At 43.1% G+C, this 21,696-nt stretch overlaps 1 protein-coding gene across 1 annotated transcript in view; it reads right to left on the bottom strand.

The window, feature by feature from the left end:
• Nucleotides 1-6,142: 6,142 nt before the first annotated feature.
• The window catches only part of LOC311138842 (phosphatidylinositol 4-phosphate 3-kinase C2 domain-containing subunit beta-like), a 43,311-nt gene continuing 27,757 nt past the window's right edge, over nucleotides 6,143-21,696 (bottom strand). The window contains exons 5-19 of the mRNA XM_084173646.1: nucleotides 21,322-21,343; nucleotides 20,739-21,027; nucleotides 17,550-17,642; nucleotides 17,304-17,433; nucleotides 16,975-17,111; nucleotides 16,631-16,800; nucleotides 16,100-16,256; nucleotides 15,818-15,927; nucleotides 13,275-13,476; nucleotides 9,107-9,231; nucleotides 8,668-8,785; nucleotides 7,928-8,015; nucleotides 7,083-7,189; nucleotides 6,829-6,957; nucleotides 6,143-6,730 (exon numbers count right to left, since the gene is read on the bottom strand). Of these exons, the coding sequence (XP_084029772.1) occupies nucleotides 6,539-6,730; nucleotides 6,829-6,957; nucleotides 7,083-7,189; nucleotides 7,928-8,015; nucleotides 8,668-8,785; nucleotides 9,107-9,231; nucleotides 13,275-13,476; nucleotides 15,818-15,927; nucleotides 16,100-16,256; nucleotides 16,631-16,800; nucleotides 16,975-17,111; nucleotides 17,304-17,433; nucleotides 17,550-17,642; nucleotides 20,739-21,027; nucleotides 21,322-21,343 (2,069 nt within the window). The 3' untranslated portion in view covers nucleotides 6,143-6,538. The remainder of the gene's footprint in view (nucleotides 6,731-6,828; nucleotides 6,958-7,082; nucleotides 7,190-7,927; nucleotides 8,016-8,667; nucleotides 8,786-9,106; nucleotides 9,232-13,274; nucleotides 13,477-15,817; nucleotides 15,928-16,099; nucleotides 16,257-16,630; nucleotides 16,801-16,974; nucleotides 17,112-17,303; nucleotides 17,434-17,549; nucleotides 17,643-20,738; nucleotides 21,028-21,321; nucleotides 21,344-21,696) is intronic.

Genomic DNA, 21,696 nt, shown 5'->3' with positions numbered 1-21,696 from the left:
TTAGGGACTGTCGCAGAGTTACCAGCGTCAGTAAACCACATAGGCGATGTTGCATGACACCCAGTGTCCCCGTTATATAATGAAGTGAATCCAAGGCCCAGACTCCTGCAGTGTATGGAAATACTGGGTTTCATGATACACTCTGAATAGTTAGAAATATTGCGTCTTAATAGGAGGAGTTGAAGTCATACTTTTGGCATAGGGTATAGTATTTCTGAAATCAATCCATACATTAGGTATTGGAATCATATATAGGCCCATATAAGCCTACTAGTGTGTTTAGCATCAAGTTAACATTCCACTCTGTTGCTCTCCAGTTACAGAAGGCCTATGGATGGCAACTGTACTGACACAGCACACAACACCAATAGCCTATCCCTCATGTTTCTGGAGCATGTGATTAATAAGTGATGCAGCAAACCCATTGGGGGCCTGATTGCTGGGAAGAATGGGTTTTTGGTCCCATTTGCAGCCATTAGCTTTCTACTGGTTAATTCGGTGAGAGGTGTCTGCTGCTCTGCTGAATTTTTGATGCAGCAGTGTGTCCTATAGGAGGCCACCCACCCATGCATGTATTTATGAAGAATGCATAATGTTCAATTTTCTTTGAGTGCTGCCTGCACAGTTTTCTAAGGCATCAAATATTCATGACAAGAACATTTTCAATTCCAAATTTTTAAAAGGAGGGTTGCACATCAGGAGGAAATTCTCAACTCATGTAAGTGCTCTCTTTGTGATCCATCAATTTTAATTTTAAAAAGCATCTTGTTTCAATCTCTCTCTGTGTCAAACATGAAAGAGTATATATTTTACAGCAAAATAATCTGAAAGTTGCCAGAGGTAGCATTAAACATAGTGGGCCAGACCAAAATCAATATAATACATTGTATTTATATGGCAAGACCACTGCTCGTACCTAGAGTGACATTTAAATACTCATAGGGGTGCCCTGACTTGTTGTATCAGTACCTAGCACAGTGTAACTTGAATCTTTCCCATGCCTGGGATACTGTATGGGAACTCCTAGCTGTTGAATGCCATACACTCTCATCATACTGTATTTATGTCTCTGTTCATCATCTGTGGCCTCTCAGCTTTAGCCAGCAGATCTTGTCTGAGCAACAACCCTGCAATGGTGAGCCTTGTTTCCCCACATAGAGATTCACCCAGGATGATTCACACTTATAATAATAATCTGATTGTTACACAGATGACTGACTGGGTGTGCTGGGACACAGACACAGAGGTATGCAGACTGACTGAAGCGTAGCCTATCCTCCCTCCCTCATAGTGAAAATGATTATCAGGGCATAGCCTTTGAGCTACACTGAGATTAACAGATAAACCACATGAAACTGTTTCAGAGAGAAGGGTGTATTCTGATACAGAAAGGGAATTTATTGATTCAATCTTACAACCTCTATCGAAAATAATGGGGTATATCACGATCGCCAGCTATACCTAAGCCCCAATGCTGTATCTGCAGATAATTATTTTATCTGCAACAGAAGTCGAGGTTTAATTATGCCATTAATTATCATTAATCCATTCCCCCATGGTTTTGTGACTGGTTGGGTTTTCATGGTAATTAGACATATGTGTTATTTTCATATAAACACGATGGTACAATGATCTTGCATGATACTGACTGCTGCGGAGTCAGTGGATGTTTCATCTTACACGGCGCTTTCATCAGATGAAACACACAACAGAACAGTGCTCACACAAACACCCACATCACCACAAAACACACACAAGTATTTTAGATTCAAGTTTATTTTGTTATTATTTAGAGCAAATAATATTACAAAACATGGTCAAAAAATAAGAAAATGCAATACCATTTTAAAATCTAAAGAATAAGAAGTGGGGTAAAATGATATCCTGAATAAAAGAAATAAATCACATTAATGATATTCTCAGTATTTACAGTACACAAGATCCAGTTCATGTTGAACTTACATTCTGTCCCGTTTTCCCAGCATTCCATAGTGGTCGGAGTTCAGTCCCTTGGGGCTGAACTGGAAGGACCCATGTCAAACTCTTGCCCAGTCCCAAATCAACCCCTAGCCCCTACCCCTAGGCACTTCACGTAGATCTGAAATAACTAGGCAGGTACCTTCTGGAAGAATAGGTAGAATGTTCACCATATTGCTCAGACCTATGCATTCTTTTCAGATCTACACTTGGTACTTAGCAGGTAGGTGCTAGGGGCTTGGTTTGGAAGTCCCAATGCCTTCCAATTAACCTCTGTCCCGGTCTCCTTCCATTCATAAAATCACTGGTCTGAGAGGCAAGAGAAACATTTCTATCATATCACTTTTACCCAGAGTCCTATACTGCATAGAGATCCATATATGACTCTACTCTCAGCTACAGTATCAAGACCAGAAAGAAAAGGAGACATGGAGAAGGAAGCCATATTTCATCCTTTTTCCCCCCTGAAGTGGTACAACTGACACAAGGAAATAAATCAGACAATTTCACTTTAATATCTGTCATCAGCCTTATAGCACACAACAAATACCAACACTCAATATGGAGAATGTCATCTTTCAATAATTTATTAATTTAAAAACTTCACACAAAGAGCCTATTGCCACATTACAGCCATTCCGACTGCTGTGAAACTCACCACAGGGAATATTCTTCCTGTTCTAGAAATCAAACAAAAATATGCAAATATCCACCAGACACATTCAAAGGGCAGTCAAATAAAGTGTTGTATTTTTTGAATGAGTGCAGTGGTTAAACTGGTTGGTTTGGGTTAATCATACTGGTTCTGTGTGATTACTGCACTTCAGCCTCAGGTAGGCTAACCTTTAGTCGAAGAGCTCCTCTTGTCATTTATAACACACACCTGTTCAAACTGCCTACCCTTGTTTCTAAAACAGTGATGTAGCTACTCTTTATGAATCCTGAATGAAGAAACATTTTCACAGATTTCAAAAAAATATATAAATGCTTTTAAAACAGGGCTGGTGAACTGTATGTTATGTCAAAGCCAAGGCAACCAAACCAAAATGAATGGTATCTACATATTCCATCTTGCAATGGATGGTGGTATGTTTAATGATCCAAACAAATACGTGTTACATTTCAACACCTTAGAAAGGCAGCCATAACCTGTATTCGTCTGTAATTGTATTTTGATCTGAAAACATCGGACACCAAGATGTCCTTATCTTAACGATAGCTGCTCTATAATAGAAACTTCCTTCACAGATTAACCATATATCACCAGGAGTTGGTTTTTACTGACCAGGAATAAACCTGGTCCTAGTTATTTATATTTTTCGGACAGGTCAACCCTTCTTGCTCAATTCATGAGTTAACCTTGATATTCCCCTCTCAACAGCAACAACTCTGCCCACAAGCAGATTATTCCACTGAAAATTGACTATTTGCATTGCAAGAGGTCACAGTGTCTGTCTGCCAGTGAAACAAGGACAGTGTGTCCACCTCTTACACACGAAAACGAGAGTGAGACATCACTGCCAAAAATGGCAAAGTATCAGATTACTGAGTATCTCCCAAGGCAAGACACAAATGAGTTGCGCAATGTACATGTAGTCAAATCTTTGATTTGCTTCGTCAGCACTTCTGTCATTGTCACTTCCTCTTATAGCTACAGTACTGTATAATACATAAGCAGGATCCCTTTGTAGTTTGAAAAGCCATGGAAGTCAAATGTAAGTTCAAAATGCATGAGAAATAAAACCAAGTGCAATATTTACACTGCATGCAGTTGAATGGTGTGAGAGTTTAGTGTTTGAAAGAGCATTTCTTTGCTCAGACAGTTTATCTGTGACCTCAGCAAACCGTTTGAGTTTCCCCACATAGACCTACATGTATGTGTCGGGTAGAAGCACTCATGCAACAAAAAAAGTATTTTTAAAGGCATTGATATAAGAAACAACTTTGTTATGTCAATACTACATTTGAAATGCAATTAGCGACCTGTCACTTATCATCAAATGGACAAATGAAGCTTAGGTACAGCTTGGATTACAACAGCTAGTCAACAATGGGAGACACAAATACACACACTCACACCAGCGCACACTCCAACAAGTTCTACAGTAGAGTAGCTACTGAATCAGGCTGAGTGGACTAAAGTCACGTGGGCCATAGACCATCACTGGTGAGTCTTTAATGTGTTAGGGTGGACCCATACCATAGGCAGGTCCGGTTGGTACTGTACAGTTGTGGTCAAAAGTTTTGAGAATGCCACAAGTATTGGTCTTCACAAAGTTAGCTGCTTCAGTGTTTTTAGATATTTTTGTCAGATGTTACTATGGTATACTGAAGTATAATTACAAGCATTCCATAAGTGTCAAAGGCTTTTATTGACAATTACATTAAGTTTATGCAAAAAGTCAATATTTGCAGTGTTGACCCTTCTTTTTCAAGACCTCTGCAATCCACCCTGGCATGCTGTCAATTAACTTCTGGGCCACATCCTGACTGATGGCAGCCCATTCTTGCATAACCAATGCTTGGAGTTTGTCCGAATTTGTGGGTTTTTGTTTGTCCGCCCGCCTCTTGAGGATTGACCACAAGTTCTCAATGGGACTAAGGTCTGGGGAGTTTCCTGGCCATGGACCCAAAATGTCGATGTTTTGTTCCCCGAGCCACTTATTTATCACTTTTGCCTTATGGCAAGGTGCTCCATCATGCTGGAAAAGGCATTGTTCGTCACCAAACTGTTCTTGGATGGTTGGGAGAAGTTGCTCTCGGAGGATGTGTTGGTACCATTTTTTATTCATGACTGTGTTCTTAGGCAAAATTGTGAGTGATCCCACTCCCTTGGCTGAGAAGCAACCCCACACATGAATGGTCCCAGGATGCTTTACTGTTGGCATGACACAGGACTGATGGTAGCGCTCACCTTGTCTTCTCCGGACAAGCTTTTTTCCGGATGCCCCAAACAATCGGAAAGGGGATTCATCAGAGAAAATTACTTTACTCCAGTCCTCAGCAGTCCAATCCCTGTACCTTTTGCAGAATATCAGTCTGTCCCTGATGTTTTTCCTGGAGAGAAGTGGCTTCCTCGCTGCCCTTCTTGACACCAGGCCATCCTCCAAAAGTCTTCGCCTCACTGTGCGTGCAGATGCACTCACACCTGCCTGCTGCCATTCCTGAGCAAGCTCTGCACTGGTGGTGCCCCGATCCCACAGCTGAATCAACTTTAGGAGACGGTCCTGGCGCTTGCTGGACTTTCTTGGGCGCCCTGACGCCTTCTTCACAACAATTGAACCTCTCTACTTGAAGTTCTTGATGATCCGATAAATAGTTGATTTAGGTGCAATCTTACTAGCAGCAATATCCTTGCCTGTGAAGCCCTTTTTGTGCAAAGCAATGATGACGGCACGTGTTTCCCTGCAGGTAACCATGGTTAACAGAGGAAGAACAATGATTTCAAGCACCACCCTCCTTTTAAAGCTTCCAGTCTGTTATTCTAACTCAATCAGCATGACAGAGTGATCTCCAGCCTTGTCCTCGTCACCACTCTCACCTGTGTTAACGAGATAATCACTGACATGATGTCAGCTGGTCCTTTTGTGGCAGGGCTGAAATGCAGTGGAAATGTTTGTTTGGGATTAAGTTCATTGTCATGGCAAAGATGGTCTTTGCAATTAATTGCAATTCATCTGATCACTCTTCATAACATTCTGGAGTATATGCAAATTGTCATCATAAAAACTGAGGCAGCAGACTTAGTGAAAATTAATATTTGTGTCATTCTCAAAACTTTTGACCATGACTGTACATCTCTACCCCACAACGATACAAAAGCATCTACGCCCTCTCTCTCTCAAATCAGAAAGACTGGACCCAACATAATTCACATATCACGATCTGCATAAATCTGGGGTACACACAGAAATCAAAATCATATACACACATCACACAACCAAACCGAGCTCGAAATGGAGCTGCATTAACAGAAGGATAACATTTGAAAAATAAATAACTTAAGGTTCTCTTTTAAAAGACACAACTTTGGAGGGGACTACACCCCTTTTTCGTCAGGCGGTAAGATGGACGTCTCTCCATTGGCCCTAGATAAGAGGAAAGATGCGGGGTCCATGTTTTCACAGAGTAACAATGCCCTCTGCTTCCTTCCACTGGTCCATGTTGTTACCAGAGAAAAGTCTTCTGGTAGTCAGATTCACCAGAAGAACAGACTGGTTATCTTCCCTTATGGTCACATGCTCCAGTTATCCCTTCTTATGTTGATCAGAGAGGCTTACAGTAGGTCCATACAGTACAGTACAGTCCCATGGATACAGTGTCCAGTGACGATTGACGGTCAATGAGGCTACAGACACACACAAACACACCTCAAACCTAGATAGAACACACACCTCCCACCTGGGCAGGATACGGGTCAACACACACCCCCACTGGGGGAATAAACCAGCCCCGAGAAGCTGGACAACTCTGACCACAACAACTGAACACACTCACGTACACCTGTGTGCACACACAACCTGATCAGTCATTCCTCTCTATCCCTCTCACCCTCCACCTCTCAGCGTGTGGAGTCTGTGCTGGGTGTGCCCAGTTGGTGCCAGTCTGCCCAGCACTGCCCGGCTGTCAGGGTCTTCAGGGGGATGAAGGCCTCGCCCAGCAGGGTGTTTTCCCAGAATGCACCCTCCCCCAGCACCCGCAGGTGGATCACCCTCTGCTGCAGGTCCCCGCGAGGGATACGGTCATACACCAGCTACGGGGAGAGAGAAGGGACAAATATAATTTTGCCTTCTTGACTCCATTGTAAGATTAATGATTTGTTTTGTTTTGTACTTAGGAACCTTTCCTCACCATCTCGTTGTAGGTGGGGTTGCAGGTGCGTCGCGCAGCCTTGGTCTTCCTCTTGCCGGTTTTCTGGGGGTCTGGGAGGAGGTACAGCTTGACGTAGGGGTCAGGGTCTGTCCCATCCTGCAAGGGTTGCTGGGAAAGACAGAGGGGGGATGGGGATAGTCAGTATATCCACAATAACAGTATACAACTTCATTACATTCTCAATCAGTATGCTGAGCGTACACACACACACACGCATAAACGCATACACTCACCAGGCCTCGTATGTGCATGACCATGATGAAGAGCTTGTCACTCTTATAGGAGATGGAGAGCTTGACCTCTCCTACCACTTTGCCTGAGACCGGAGCCCAACAGATCTCTGGAGGTGGGGGAGAGAGACAGAGACTCAGACAGAGTATGTGTTTAGAGCTGAAAGAGTATGATGTAGGATCTGAATAAGTCTATAGCCTACAGTGTGTGTGTTTATAGTGGCAGGAGGTGTGTGTCCATGCATTGTGTGTGTGACGGGCCAGGGAGGGATGGATCTACAGAGATAGGTGATTCTATTCCTCTGTAAGTGCTGTAGATCCATCTTCATTAGAAAGCCAATCAGGCAGAGCAACAGCTGGAGTTCCATTGACCTCTAACCCTAACCCTGATCCTTAGGTCAATGTAACCAAACACAGCAACCATAACATCTCACTATCCAACTGTGCAAACAGCAATAAGTATGAACTGAAAACTGCTCCCAAAGCAAGAAATGCTGCATGGTCTAAGAGAAATGTAGATAACAGCGTTAGTGTTCGTGTACACCTCTGTGTTTGACATGCTGTGTGATTCCCGACACGTTGTTCAAACAGCGCATAATAAGACCCTAGTCTGTGATTGGTTAAAGTTATCACATAGGCTACTATTCCCGTCGCCAAGGATACAGAGCCACGGGGTCGGCTGATGCTGGTAGATATACTGTGTGGGCGTTTGTTTTTAGTAAGCGATTAACTTTAACCCTGTGCCTACATGCTGTGCAAATGATCTCATTAAAATAATGGTTCCAATCAATAGCTATCAATCCTCTCAGTGAGTAATATGATGAATCACACACTGTGTGGGTGTGTACCTGCAGGTTTGCTCTGCAGTGTGTTCACCACTGTTCCAGGTTTCTCGTCTCTTTGCAGAGGATGGAAGAAAGTGTAGATGAGGTCACACTGAGAGATAGACAAAAGAGAGAGAGAGAGAGGGGGGTAGAGAAGAGGAGGAGGAAGTGTATATTCAGTTAATGACAGAAAACAACAATATGCCAACCTCCATGAGGCCTAATTCATTTACAGGTAGCACATTAACTCACCAGAACACTGTGGGCACTATTTCCAAACTGAAAAATTAAATGCCAATATTTGGGGCTAGCAATTCTAGCTTGTGTTTTAGTTTGTCAAACTGTTCTATTACGGATACAGTGGACGGAAGTTTGCCAGCACTCCGAGGCTGGACAGCTCTGATATGGGCCTGCAGTATCCGCCCTGAGATAGCATGTGTGTTTGTGTGTCTGAGGCTGCAAGGCTGATATGACGCTGCTTCTAAAAGGGAGGGGCTGAATTCTAAGAAACCCTGCAGTCAAACTGAAACCACAGACAGACAGAGACTCTGTACCGATCATTCTGCCTCTATTTTTATAAGCCTGTGCCAGTGTACGTCTGGATATTTATGATGTCAGTTAGAAAAAGAATACAGTAATTTTAAGAATCACATTAGTTTCATACAGTCATTTACACTACAACTTAAACACTGTAAATGGGTTGTTACAGGATTAGGATGACATTCGTGGTCAGTCTAGTGAACACACCAAAGGTCACTGGTTACCTGGGCGACCTCTGGCGCAGCGTGCACCAGATGCCAGACGTATCCGTTCAGCTCATCTTTCCTCCTATCAGCCATCGCCTCTCCTCGAGACCGCCCAATCAAAAAGCGGCTGGGGAAACTGGGAGGGGCATCAAAGGACTTTGCCATGGTTTCACTTTACAGTTGCTACATTTAGTTACTGTAGGTAGTTAGTATGGGTACAGATAGATACCACTGACATAATTTCCTTCAGTTATTTAGACTCCATTAATCTCGGTTAACCCAGAATTTGGTCAGATGCGTAGTCTGTCCACGAGAGATTAATACTCCATTATTATCACTCATATTTTACTATTCCTCTATCACTACTTACAGTTAAGCGTTGTTTCAAGAGAAGGGTTATGTTCTCTGTACATTATCAGTGTGTGTGTGTGTGCATAAGTGTATGTGTGTGTGTTACCTGGGTAGTTTGGACGAGGGGAAGATGAGGCGTAGTTTACTGTGTAGTTCAAAGAACTCCTCAAAGCTCCTCTGTACCAACACTGACTCCTGTTGGCCCTCCCGCTCCACCTTCACCACAAATGCCTGGGGAGAGAGACACACAGGAGTTACATACTGGAGCAAAGTTTATATTTTAAACATATACACTACCGTTCGAAAGTTTGGGGTCACTTAGAAATGTCCTTGTTTTCTAAAGAAAAGCAATTATTATGTCCTTTAAAATATCATCAAATTGATCAGAAATACATTTTAGACATTGTTAATGTTGTAAATGGCTATTGTAGCTGGAAATGGCTGATTTTTAATGGAATATCTACAGAGGCCCATTATCAGCACCCATCAGTCCTGTGTTCCAATGGCACGTTGTGTTTGCTAATCCAAGTTTATCATTTTAAAAGGCTAATTGATCATTAGAAAACCCTTTTGCAATTATGTTAGCACAGCTGAAAACTGTTGTGCTGATTAAAGAAGCAATAAAACTGGCCTTCTTGAGACTAGTTGAGTATCTGCCGCATCAGCAATTGTGGGTTCGATTACAGAATCAAAATGGCCAGAAACAAATAACTTTCTTTTGAAACTCGTCAGTATATTCTTGTTCTGAGAAATTAAGGCTATTCCATGCGAGAAATTGCCAAGCAACTGTAGATCTCGTACAACGCTGTGTACTATCCCTTCACAGAACAGCGCAAACTGGCTTTAACCAGAATAGAAAGAGGAGTGGGAGCCCCCGGTGCACAACTGAGCAAGAGGACAAATACATTAGAGTGTCTTGTTTGAGAAACAGGCGCCTCACAGGTCCTCAACTGGCAGCTTGATTAAATAGTACCCGCAAAACACCAGTCTCAACGTCAACAGTGAAGAGGCGACTCCGGGATGCTGACCTTCTAGGCAGAGTTGCAAAGAAAAAGCCATATCTCAGACTGCCCATCGTAATCTTTTCTTTTTATTGGCCAGTCTGAGATATGGCTTTTTCTTTGCAGCTCTGCCTAGAAGGTCAGCATCCCGGAGTCGCCTCTTCACTGTTGACGTTGAGACTGGTGTTTTGCAGGACTGATGGTTGCTGATACTGGGCCTCTGTACGCCTATGTAGATATTCCATAAAAAGTCAGCCGTTTCCAGCTACAATAGCCATTTACAACATTAACAATGTCTACACTGTATTTCTGATCAATTTGATGTTATTTAAATGGACAAAAAAATTGCTTTTCTTTCGAAAACAAGGAATGGAATATGAATGACAGTCATCCAATATCCTGTGATAGAAATAAGGCCATGCTCATGGAAAACAAATTGTCCTCGCTCATCTGAAATAGCACTGACAGCCACTGCCTGGTGTAGGTGCATATGTTTATACATCCAACTTAAAAAGCTTTCATTTGCTGGGTCTATGTGTATACCTAGTATAGTGTACGACTTATTCCTTGCTTGGCCTTTGCATACAAGCAACTGTAGACTTACGTACAGTACCAGTCAAAATGTTGAATAATAGTAAAGACATCAAAACTATGAGATAACACATATGGAATCATGTAGTAACCAAAAAGGTGTTAAACAAATCAAAATATATTTTATATTTGAGATTCTTCAAAGTAGCCTCCCTTTGCCTTGATGACAGCTTTGCACACTCTTGGCATTCTCTCAACCAGCTTCACCTGGAATGCTTTTCCAACAGTCTTGAAGGAGTTCCCACATATGCTGAGCACTTGTTGGCTGCTTTTCCTTCACTCTGCGGTCCAGCTCATCTCAAACCATCTCAATAGGGTTGAGATCGGGTGATTGTGGAGGCCAGGTCATCTGATGCAGCACTCCATTACTCTCTTTCTTGGTCAAATAGCCATTACACAGCCTGGAGGTCTCACAAAGACACGGCGGTTAGAACCAAAAATCTCAAATTTGGACTCATCAGACCAAAGGACAGATTTCCGCCGGTCTAATGCCCATTGCTCGTGTTTCTTGGCCCAATCAAGTCTCTTCTTCTTATTGGTGTCCTTTAGTAGTGGTTTCTTTGCAGCAATTCGACCATGAATAATAATAATATAATAATATGCCATTTAGCAGACGCTTTTATCCAAAGCGACTTACAGTCATGCGTGCATACATTTTTGTGTATGGGTGGTCCCGGGGATCGAACCCACTACCTTGGCGTTACAAGCGCCGTGCTCTACCAGCTGTGAACCAGGCCTGATTCACACAGTCACCTCTGAACAGCTGATGTTGAGATGTGTCTGTTACTTGAATTCTGTGAAGCATTTAGTTGGGCTGCAATCTGAGGTGCAGTTATTCTAATGAACTTATCCTCTGCAGCAGAGGTAACTCTGGGTCTCCCTTTCCTGTGGCGGTCCTCATGAGAGCCAGTTTCATCATATCACCTGTTGGTTCTTGCTACTGCACTTGAAGAAACTTTCAAAGTTCTTGAAATGTTCTGGCTTGACTGACCTTCATGTTTTAAAATAATGATGTACTGTTGTTTCTCTTTGTTTATTTGACCTGTTCTTGCCAGAATATGGACTTGGTCTTTTACCAAATAGGGCTATCTTCTGTATACCACCCCTACCTTGTCACAACACAACTGATTGTCTCAAATGCATTTAGAAGGAACGAAATTCCACAAATTAACTCTTAACAAGGCACAACTGTTAATTGAAATGCATTCCAGGTGAATACCTCATGAAGCTGGTTGAGAGAATGCCAAGAGTGTGCAAAGCTGTCATCAAGGCAAAGGGGTGGCTACTTTGAAGAATCTCAAATATAACATATTTTGATTTTTTTTAACACTTTTTTGGTTACTACATGACTCCATGTGTGTTATTTCATAGTTTTTATGTATTCACTATTATTCTTCAAAAATAAAGAAAAACCCTGGAATTAGTAGGTGTGTCCAAACCTTTGACTGGTACTGTATGTTTAATTTACTAGGGTTGTAGGTACGTACAGTTGAAGTCGGAAGTTTACATACACCTTAGCCAAATACAATCCTAGTAAAAATTCCCTTTCTTAGGTCAGTTAGGATCACCACTTTATTTTAAGAATGTGAAATGTCAGAATAATAGTAGAGAATGATTTACTTCAGCTTGCTTCAATATATCCACATAATTTTCCTTCCTCATGATGCCATCTATTTTGTGAAGTGCACCAGTCCCTCCTGCAGCAAAGCACCCCCACAGCATGATGCTGCCACCCCTGTCTTTCACGGTTGGGATGGTGTTCTTCGGCTTGCAAGCCTTCCCCCCTTTCCTCCAAACATAATGATGGTCATTATGGCCAAACAGTTCTGTTTTTGTTTCATCAGACCAGAGGACATTTCTCAAAAAAGTACGATCTTTGTCCCCATGTGCAGTTGCAAACCGTAGTCTGGCTTTTTCATGGTGGTTTTGGAGCAGTGACTTCTTCCTTGCTAAGCGGCCTTTCAGGTTATGTCGATATAGGACTCGTTTTACTGTGGATATAGATACTTTTGTACCTGTTTCCTCCAGCATCTTCACAAGGTCCTTTGCTGTTGTTCTGGGATTGATTTGCACTTTTCGCACCAAAGTACGGTCATCTCTAGGAGACAGAAAGTGTCTCCTTCCTGAGCGGTATGAGGGCTGCGTGGTCCCATGGTGTTTATACTTGCGTACTATTGTTCGTACAGATGAACGTGGTACCTTCAGGCGTTTTGAAATTGCTCCCAAGGATGAACCAGACTTGTGGAGGTCTACAATTTCTTTTCTCAGGTCTTGGCTGATTTCTTTTGATTTTCCCATGATGTCAAGCAAAGAGGCACTGAGTTTGAAGGTAGGCCTTGAAATACATCCACAGGTACACCTCCAATTGACTCAAATGATGTCAATTAGCCTATCAGAAGCTTCTACAGCCATGACATCATTTTCAGGAATTTTCCAAGCTGTTTAAAGGCACAGTCAACTTAGTGTATGTAAACTTCTCACCCACTGGAATTGTGATGCAGTGAATTATAAGTGAAATAATCTGTCTGTAAACAATTGTTGGAAAAATTACTATTCCTAACCGACTTGCCTGAACTATAGTTTGTTAACAAGAAAGTGTGGAGTGGTTGAAAAACAAGTTTTAATGACTCCAACCTAAGTGTATGTAAACTTCCGACTTCAACTGTATGACTGTAGACTTACGTATCCTTTGCTGGGGCTGTATGTTCGTATGTGTCGGCAGACAAAGAGGTTGCGGATGAGTCCGTCAGTCTTGAGGGTGTAAACCCGTGGGGCGAAGGAGAGGACAGGACGCTCCTCGGATGAGGCAAACTTCATCTGGGCCAAGTTATGGATGAAGAAGTTCAACTTAGTGGCAACACTGCCCAGACTTGACTCTATCAACCTAGAGAGAGAGAGAGCGAGAGAGAGAGAGAGAGAGAGAGAGAGAGAGAGAGAGAGAGAGAGGGAGAGGGAGAGGGAGAGGGAGAGGGAGAGGGAGAGGGAGAGGGAGAGGGAGAGGAGGGAGAGAGAGAAAGAGAGAGAGAGAGAGAGAGAGAGAGAGAGAGAGAGAGAGAGAGAGATAGAGAGATAGATAGATAGATAGATAGATAGATAGATAGATAGATAGATAGATAGATAGATAGATAGATAGATAGATAGATAGATAGATAGATAGATAGATAGATAGATAGATAGATAGACAGACAGACAGACAGACAGACAGACAGACAGACAGACAGACAGACAGACAGACAGACAGACAGACAGACAGACAGACAGACAGACAGACAGACAGACAGACAGACAGACAGACAGACAGACAGACAGACAGACAGACAGACAGACAGACAGACAGACAGACAGACAGACAGACAGACAGACAGAGTGAGGAGAGAGAGAGTGAGGGGGGAGAGAAAGATCAGTCAAACAAGAGACAACAACGCAGAGCAGACAAATGGAAAAACCAGACAGAAACACACAGTCTATGACTATACGGTCTATAAGTCTACAGTATAGAGTTATATTCATGAGTCATAGTCTCATGTCAGATGGCGTCACTGCTACGTGACGCTCGTCCCTCAACGTGAGACAATGATACAGACGTACAGTGAAGGAAAAAAGTATTTGATCCCCTGCTGATTTTGTACGTTTGCCCACTGACAAAGACATGATCAGTCTATAGTTTTAATGGTAGGTTTATTTGAACAGTGAGAGACAGAATAACAACAAAAATATCCAGAAAAACGCATGTCAAAAATGTTATAAATTGATTTGCATTTTAATGAGGGAAATAAGTATTTGACCCCTCTGCAAAACATGACTTAGTACTTGGTGGCAAAACCCTTGTTGGCAATCACAGAGGTCAGACGTTTCTTGTAGTTGGCCACCAGGTTTGCACACATCTCAGGAAGGATTTTGTCCCACTCCTCTTTGCAGATCTTCTCCAAGTCATTAAGGTTTCGAGGCTGACGTTTGGCAACTCGAGCCTTCAGCTCCCTCCACAGATTTCCTATGGGATTAAGGTCTGGAGACTGGCTAGGCCACTCCAGGACCTTAATGTGCTTCTTCTTGATCCACTCCTTTGTTGCCTTGGCCGTGTGTTTTGGGTCATTGTCATGCTGGAATACCCATCCACTACCCATTTTCAATGCCCTGGCTGAGGGAATGAGGTTCTCACCCAAGATCTGACGGTACATGGCCCCTTCCATCGTCCCTTTGATTCGGTGAAGTTGTCCTGTTCCCTTAGCAGAAAAACACCCCCAAAGCATAATGTTTCCACCTCCATGTTTGACGGTGGGGATGGTGTTCTTGGGGTCATAGGCAGAATTCGTCCTCCTCCAAACACGGCGAGTTGAGTTGATGCCAAAGAGCTCCATTTTGGTCTCATCTGACCACAACATTTTCACCCAGTTCTCCTCTGAATCATTCAGATGTTCATTGGCAAACTTCAGACGGGCCTGTATATGTGCTTTCTTGAGCAGGGGGACCTTGCGGGCGCTGCAGGATTTCAGTCCTTCACGGCGTAGTGTGTTACCAATTGTTCTCTTGGTGACTATGGTTCCAGCTGCCTTGAGATCATTGACAAGATCCTCCCGTGTAGTTCTGGGCTGATTCCTCGTTCCACCGTTCTCATGATCATTGCAACTCCACGAGGTGAGATCTTGCATGGAGCCCCAGGCCGAGGGAGATTGACAGTTATTTTGTGTTTTTTCCATTTGCGAATAATCGCACCAACTGTTGTCACCTTCTCACCAAGCTGCTTGGCGATGGTCTTGTAGCCCATTCCAGCCTTGTGTAGGTCTACAATCTTGTCCCTGACATCCTTGGAGAGCTCTTTGGTCTTGGCCATGGTGGAGAGTTTGGAATCTGATTGATTGATTGCTTCTGTGGACAGGTGTCTTTTATACAGGTAACAAGCTGAGATTAGGAGCACTCCCTTTAAGAGTGTGCTCCTAATCTCAGCTCGTTACCTGTTTAAAAGACACCTGGGGGCCAGAAATCTTTCTGATTGAGAGGGGGTCAAATACTTATTTCCCTTATTAAAATGCAAATCAATTTATAACATTTTTGACATGCGTTTTTTTTCTGGATTTTTGTTGTTGTTATTCTTCTGTCTCTCACTGTTCAAATAAACCTACCATTAAAATTATAGACTGATCATTTCTTTGTCAGTGGGCAAACGTACAAAATCAGCAGGGGATCAAATACTTTTTTCCCCTCACTGTATTTTTGTGTGTGTGTACCTGGTAAAGTACATGGTGGCGTCAGCCTCAGACTCGTGAGGTCTCAGGGCGTCGTAGACATACTTCAGATCATCCAGATCTGACAGCTCAGGGATGCCACATGACAACATCTACACAGGAGACATAGGAAAACAGTGTGTGTGAGTGTATGTGTGCGCACGTGTGTGTGTGTGCCTGCGTGTAATAATATAATAATATGCCATTTAGCAGACGCTTTTATCCAAAGCGACTTACAGTCATGTGTGCATACATTTTTACGTATGGCGGTCCATATGTACGTACCAGTCCCAGTAGGTTGAGGAAGAGGTGTGCATGTTTGCGGATGAGGTTGTAGGCCTCACAGCACAGGTCCACAAAGTCATGAAAGCGACTGGAAGGTTTGTCTCCTCCGTTGATGACATAGGCCATGTCAGAAGTGAACACAAATGGAGCACGGTCCCTGCCAATCACACACACACAGAGAAACAGTAATCAGAACACAGGGCAATTGGTCTCTACCAATAGGAACAGAACCATCTGTGTCGGTCAGAAAAATACAGTTTTGGGATCCTTGGGATGTCCATATCCTAAGCCCTAACATTAACCCCTACCCTTACCCTAACCATTTTAAATTTCAACTTCAATGGGGTGACATCAGAGTTGGGACATCCCAAGGATTCTAGATAGCAAGGACCCTTCGGTAAGGCATAGCTAAAAACAAAGACTAAGTGGCTAAAGTTGTGATCCTCTGTCCTAGCGATAGGGGATACGGCTAGATTAGAAATTGAAGTTGGGCATACATTTCCCAGCGTACTTTCTGCCTCCAGGGCTCACCGTTTGATGTTGCCGAACATCTGGGCATGTCCCAGGAACTTGCCGAAGTCGATGTGGAACATGTGACCGCTGGTCTTCAGCATGATGTTGTCGTTGTGGCGGTCACAGATACCCAAGATGTAGGTGGCCACACAGCAGCCTGCGCACGAGTAAATGAAGTTCTCCACAGCCTAGCATGACATAGAACAGGGTTAGAGGTTACAGGTCAAAGTGTGTACGACAGAGTGTGTTTGTGAGTTTGAGAAGGAGAGAGAGAGAGTGTGTGTGCGTACGTGTGTGTGCTTGAGAGAGTGAGTGCGTGCATGCATGCGGGCAACAGTGTGCGCGCGCGTTAGTGACCGTACCTTCTCGTACTCGTCCTCTGTAGGGTTGTGTTTCTGTAGCCAGTCAGCCAGGGGGCGGTCCTTAAAGGAACCAGTCACTCCATGTTCCCCCTGGATCTTCCTCAGAGTCTCAGCCTGGGGAATCATCTCCACCATACCTGACACACACACACAGACACACAGACAGACAGAGAGAGAGAGAGAAGGGGAGAGAGGGGAAGGAAGAGAGGGAGAGAGCGGGTGGGATAGAAGGGAGGAGAAAGAGGGGGGAGGATAGAGGTAGAGAGGGGAGTCAGTATTGTAACACATCTCCAATTCATATCCCCCCCCCCTCGCTCTCCCTTCCTCACCTCTGCCTCGTCCAGTAGAGAAGCATCTGAAGATGACCATCCTCATGTCCAGTCCCTCCTGGATCCAGATCTTGTTCATGATGCGGATGATCTGCAAGGTCAGCATGTCCTGGCGCAGGTCATCACCTGACTGGGAAGTAGAGGTCAAACGGCACAAGACAGAGAGGTCACAGAGGTCAAAGGTCAACAAGGGTTCAGAAAAGCACAATGAAGTGGTTTGTTGATTCAGTAGTTTAGAATGTGTGCCTTGAAGATGACGTTGATGTTGTCTCCTCGAGGGTCCAGGTTCTGGAAGGACAGTTTGAGGGGCACGGCGTTGGAGTTGAAGTAGGAGCACGACTGCAGACAGGAGATGAGAGAAAGGATTAGAGATCACACACACACACACACTAAAATACAAAGGAACATACACATACTACAATTGAACACAGAACACCCAGAGGCAAACACAGAACACCCAGAGGCAAACATACAACCAAGCAACCAAAGACACTGTGCATTAGCATTTATGCAAACAAACTATGGGCATGCGTCCCTGTTCCCTACAGTATTCTACTTTTGACCAGGGAATTATCAGAAGTCATTCATAAAAGAGATGATACTTGGGTCAAGGCCAGGAACACAGGCTTAGGCCCAGACTGGCAAGCTTTTAAGCAACTGAGGAATCATTGTGTAAGACAAATCAGAAAGGCTAAATCTGAGTATTATGTAACCACTCTTTCGGATTGTAATGGGAACCCGGCTAAATTCTGGAAAACTGTCAGATCCCTGAAGGGTTCTTCTTCCTCTCTGCCAACAAATTCATTCAGACACAGGCTTCATTACGGAAAAAATTCCATCATTGATGGATTTAATCACCATTTTATTTCAGCGGGCTAAGCCTATTCACAATGATATTGAGCTGGATGCTGATAAAGGAAACTTGCTGAATGACCAGATAGTCAAAGCTTTTCTTTTAGGCTATTTACAGAAAAATAAGTTCTGGATGCTTTGCTAGCAATAGACAACAAGAAATCCACAGGGGGCGACCAATTGGATCCCGGTCTGCTTAAGTGTGCAGCGCCCATCATTGTTGGCTCAATATCCCACATTTTTTATTTAATATTGCTATCAGGAAATATTCCAAAAGTATGGAAATCAGCTCTTGTGCTGCCACTCCATAAGGGCGGGGAGAGTAGTGATCGTAATAATTATCACCTCCTTGTCTTGCTAAGATACTTGAATCCTTGGTAAATATACAACTTGGCTCTTTTTCATCTGAGAAGTGTATTTTTAATTTAAACCAATCAGGCTTTAGGCCTGGGCATAGTGTAGGACTATTACAGCAACCACTTCAGTTGTTAATGATCTTGGCAATGCTTTAGACACTCAAATGAAATGTGCTGCTTTGTTTGTGGACCTGTCAAAAGCTTTTGATACTGTTGATCATGCTATTTTATTGAATAAGTTGTTCTCGATAGGCCTGAGCTCTGAAGCCTGTTCATGGTTTTATGATTATCTTAGTGTCAGACCTCAGGCCATCGTGACTGACAGGGTTTCTTGAATTTCCTGAAGTACACTACCAGTCAAAAGTTTGGACACCTTCTCATTCAAGGGTTTTTCTTTATTTTTACATTGTAGAGTAATAGTGAAGACATCAAAACTATGACATAACACATATGGAATCATGTAGTAACCCAAAAAGTGTTAAACAAATCTAAATATATTTTATATATGAGATTCTTCATGAGGTAGTCACCTGGAATGCATTTCAATTAACAGGTGTGCCTTCTTAAAAGTTAATTTGTGGAATTTCTTTCCTTCTTAATGCGTTTGAGCCAATCAGTTGTGTTGTGACAAGGTAGGGGCGGGGTATACAGAAGATAGCCCTATTTGGTAAAATACCAAGTCCATATTATGGCAAGAACAGGTCAAATAAGCAAAGAGAAACAACATTCCATCATTATTTTAAGGTCAGTCAAGCCGGAAAAAGTGCAGTCGTAAAAACCATCAAGCGCTATGATGAAACTGGCTCTCATGAGGACCGCCACAGGAATGGAAGACCCAGAGTTACCTCTGCTGCAGAGGATAAGTTCATTAGAGTTACCAGCCTCAGAACTGTGTGAATCAGGCCTTCATGGTCAAATTGCTGCAAAGAAACCAATAAGAAGAAGAGACTTGCTTGGGCCAAAAAACACAAGCAATCAGACCGGTGGAAATGTGTCCTTATGTCTGGAGTCTAGATTGGAGATTTTTGGTTCCAACCGCTGTGTCTTTGTGAGAAGCGTTGTTGGTGATTAGATGATCTCCTCATGTGTATTTCCTACCGTAAAGCATGAAGGAGGAGGTGTGATGGTGCTTTGCTGGTGACACTGTCTGTGATTTATTTAGAATTCAAGGCACACTTAACCAGCATGGCTACCACAGCATTCTACAGTGATACGCCATCCCATCTGGTTTGGGCTTAGTGGGACTATCACTTGTTTTTCAACAGGACAATGACCCACACAGCATGGCTACCACAGCATTCTACAGTGATACGCCATCCCATCTGTTTTGGGCTTAGTGGGACTATCATTTGTTTTTCAACAGGACAATGACCCAACACACCTCCAGGCTGTGTAAGGGCTATTTTACCAAGAAGGAGAGTGTTGGAGTGCTGCATCAGATGACCTGGCCTCCACAATCCCCGACCTCCACCCAATTGAGATGGTTTGGGATGAGTCTGACCGCAGAATGAAGGAAAAGCAGCCAACAAGTGCTCAGTATATGTGTGAACTACTTCAAGACTGTTGGAAAAGCATTCCAGGTGAAGCTGGTTGAGAGAATGCCAAGAGTGTGCAAAGCTGTCATCAAGGCAAAGGGTGGCTATTTGAAGAATCTCAAACATAAAGTATATTTTGATTTGTTTAACACTTTTTTGCTTACTACATGATTCCATATGTTATTTCATAGTTTTGATATCTTCACTATTATTATACAATGTAGAAAATAGTAAAAATAAAGTTTTATTACTAATCACTGTATTCTTTACCAAAAGGTTGGCTGGACCTCTTTGAAGTCACTTAGATCACATCATTACACTCTTTTTGTTTACAAAGCCCTGCTCCACAAACTTCCGACTTATTGGTGTCTAGAGAGTTAGGTAAACCAGCCTTTAATCTCCTTGCACCTTACGTGTGGAATGATCTACAATGCACTTTAAAATTGGAGGAATTGATGCCTCTAGGGCATTTCAGACGGTTGTTAGGGGACCTTTTTACTGAAGAATGTGTCTGTTATTTTATGATTGTGTTTTCTTTTTCATGTATTTAATTGTGTATATGAATGTGTAGTTGAATGTGTTTATTATATTTTGATGTGTATTGTGGTGCTATACAGGCCTCATCTGGAAAAGAGACCTTGGTCTCAGCATTGACTCCCTGTCAAAAGAAAGGTTTTATAAAAAACACGTACCTGTATGTTGATGGCTTTGACCAGCATGCCAGGGTTGAGGGGGAGACGGCAGCTGCTACTGACTGAGAAGAACTGCTTGACCTCCTCTAGGCCCTCTCGAAGGATGGCCTGTCTGCTGGAGGGAGAGGCGTCCCGGACACGTTGGGCTACTTTAGCCAGGATGGTGACCAGCCAGCACTGTCTGTCAAACTCCTCTCTTAGACCCCGACCCACACAGCACAGCAGTCCTGCTAACAGGTGCTGGTACCTCCCACTGAACTGACTGTCCTGCAGAGTGTCCTTCAACAACCTGGGAGAGGTAGAGTGAAAGAGAGGTTCAAATCATGTAAAGAAACTGTTTTACAACAATGGCCGTGTTCAAATACTTTCCTTGAGGCAAGCACAGATCTATAAATGATGGTGGCGAAAGCAATGTTACCCTTTCATTTTCACCAATTCAACCAATTCAGTTCTGTATTCTTGTAGGAAAGAAAGAAGAATGCATTTCTGAAGTACTCCAACAGGGCCAATATCTATCTGACTATTGGTCATACTTGGTATTGGTAGTTTATTAGGATCCCCATTAGCTGTTGTGATAGTGAACAGCAAAGCAGCAGCTACTCTTCCTGGGGTCCACACAGAACATGAAACCTGACATAATACAGAACATTAATAGACAACAACAGCTCAAGGACAGAACTGCATACATTTCAAATGTCACACATAGCCTACATATCAGTACATACACACAATAGGGGAGATGCGTTGTGCCGTGAGGTGTTGCTTTATCAGTTTTTTTAAAACCAGGTTTGCTGTTCACTTGAGCAATCTGAGATAGAAGGGAGTTCCATGCAATCATGGCTCTATATAATATTGTATGTTCTCTTGAATTTGTTCTGGATTATGGGACTGTGAAAATACCCCTGGTGGCATGTCTGTTGGAGTAAGGGTGTCTGTCAGTGCTGTGTGTAAGTTGACA

The sequence above is a fragment of the Coregonus lavaretus genome (genome assembly GCF_964263955.1).
Source record: "Coregonus lavaretus genome assembly, chromosome: 12".
NCBI classification, from domain to species: domain Eukaryota; kingdom Metazoa; phylum Chordata; class Actinopteri; order Salmoniformes; family Salmonidae; genus Coregonus; species Coregonus lavaretus.
Note: the sequence above shows the minus strand (reverse complement) of the source record. Positions and strands in the feature narration are given on the sequence as shown.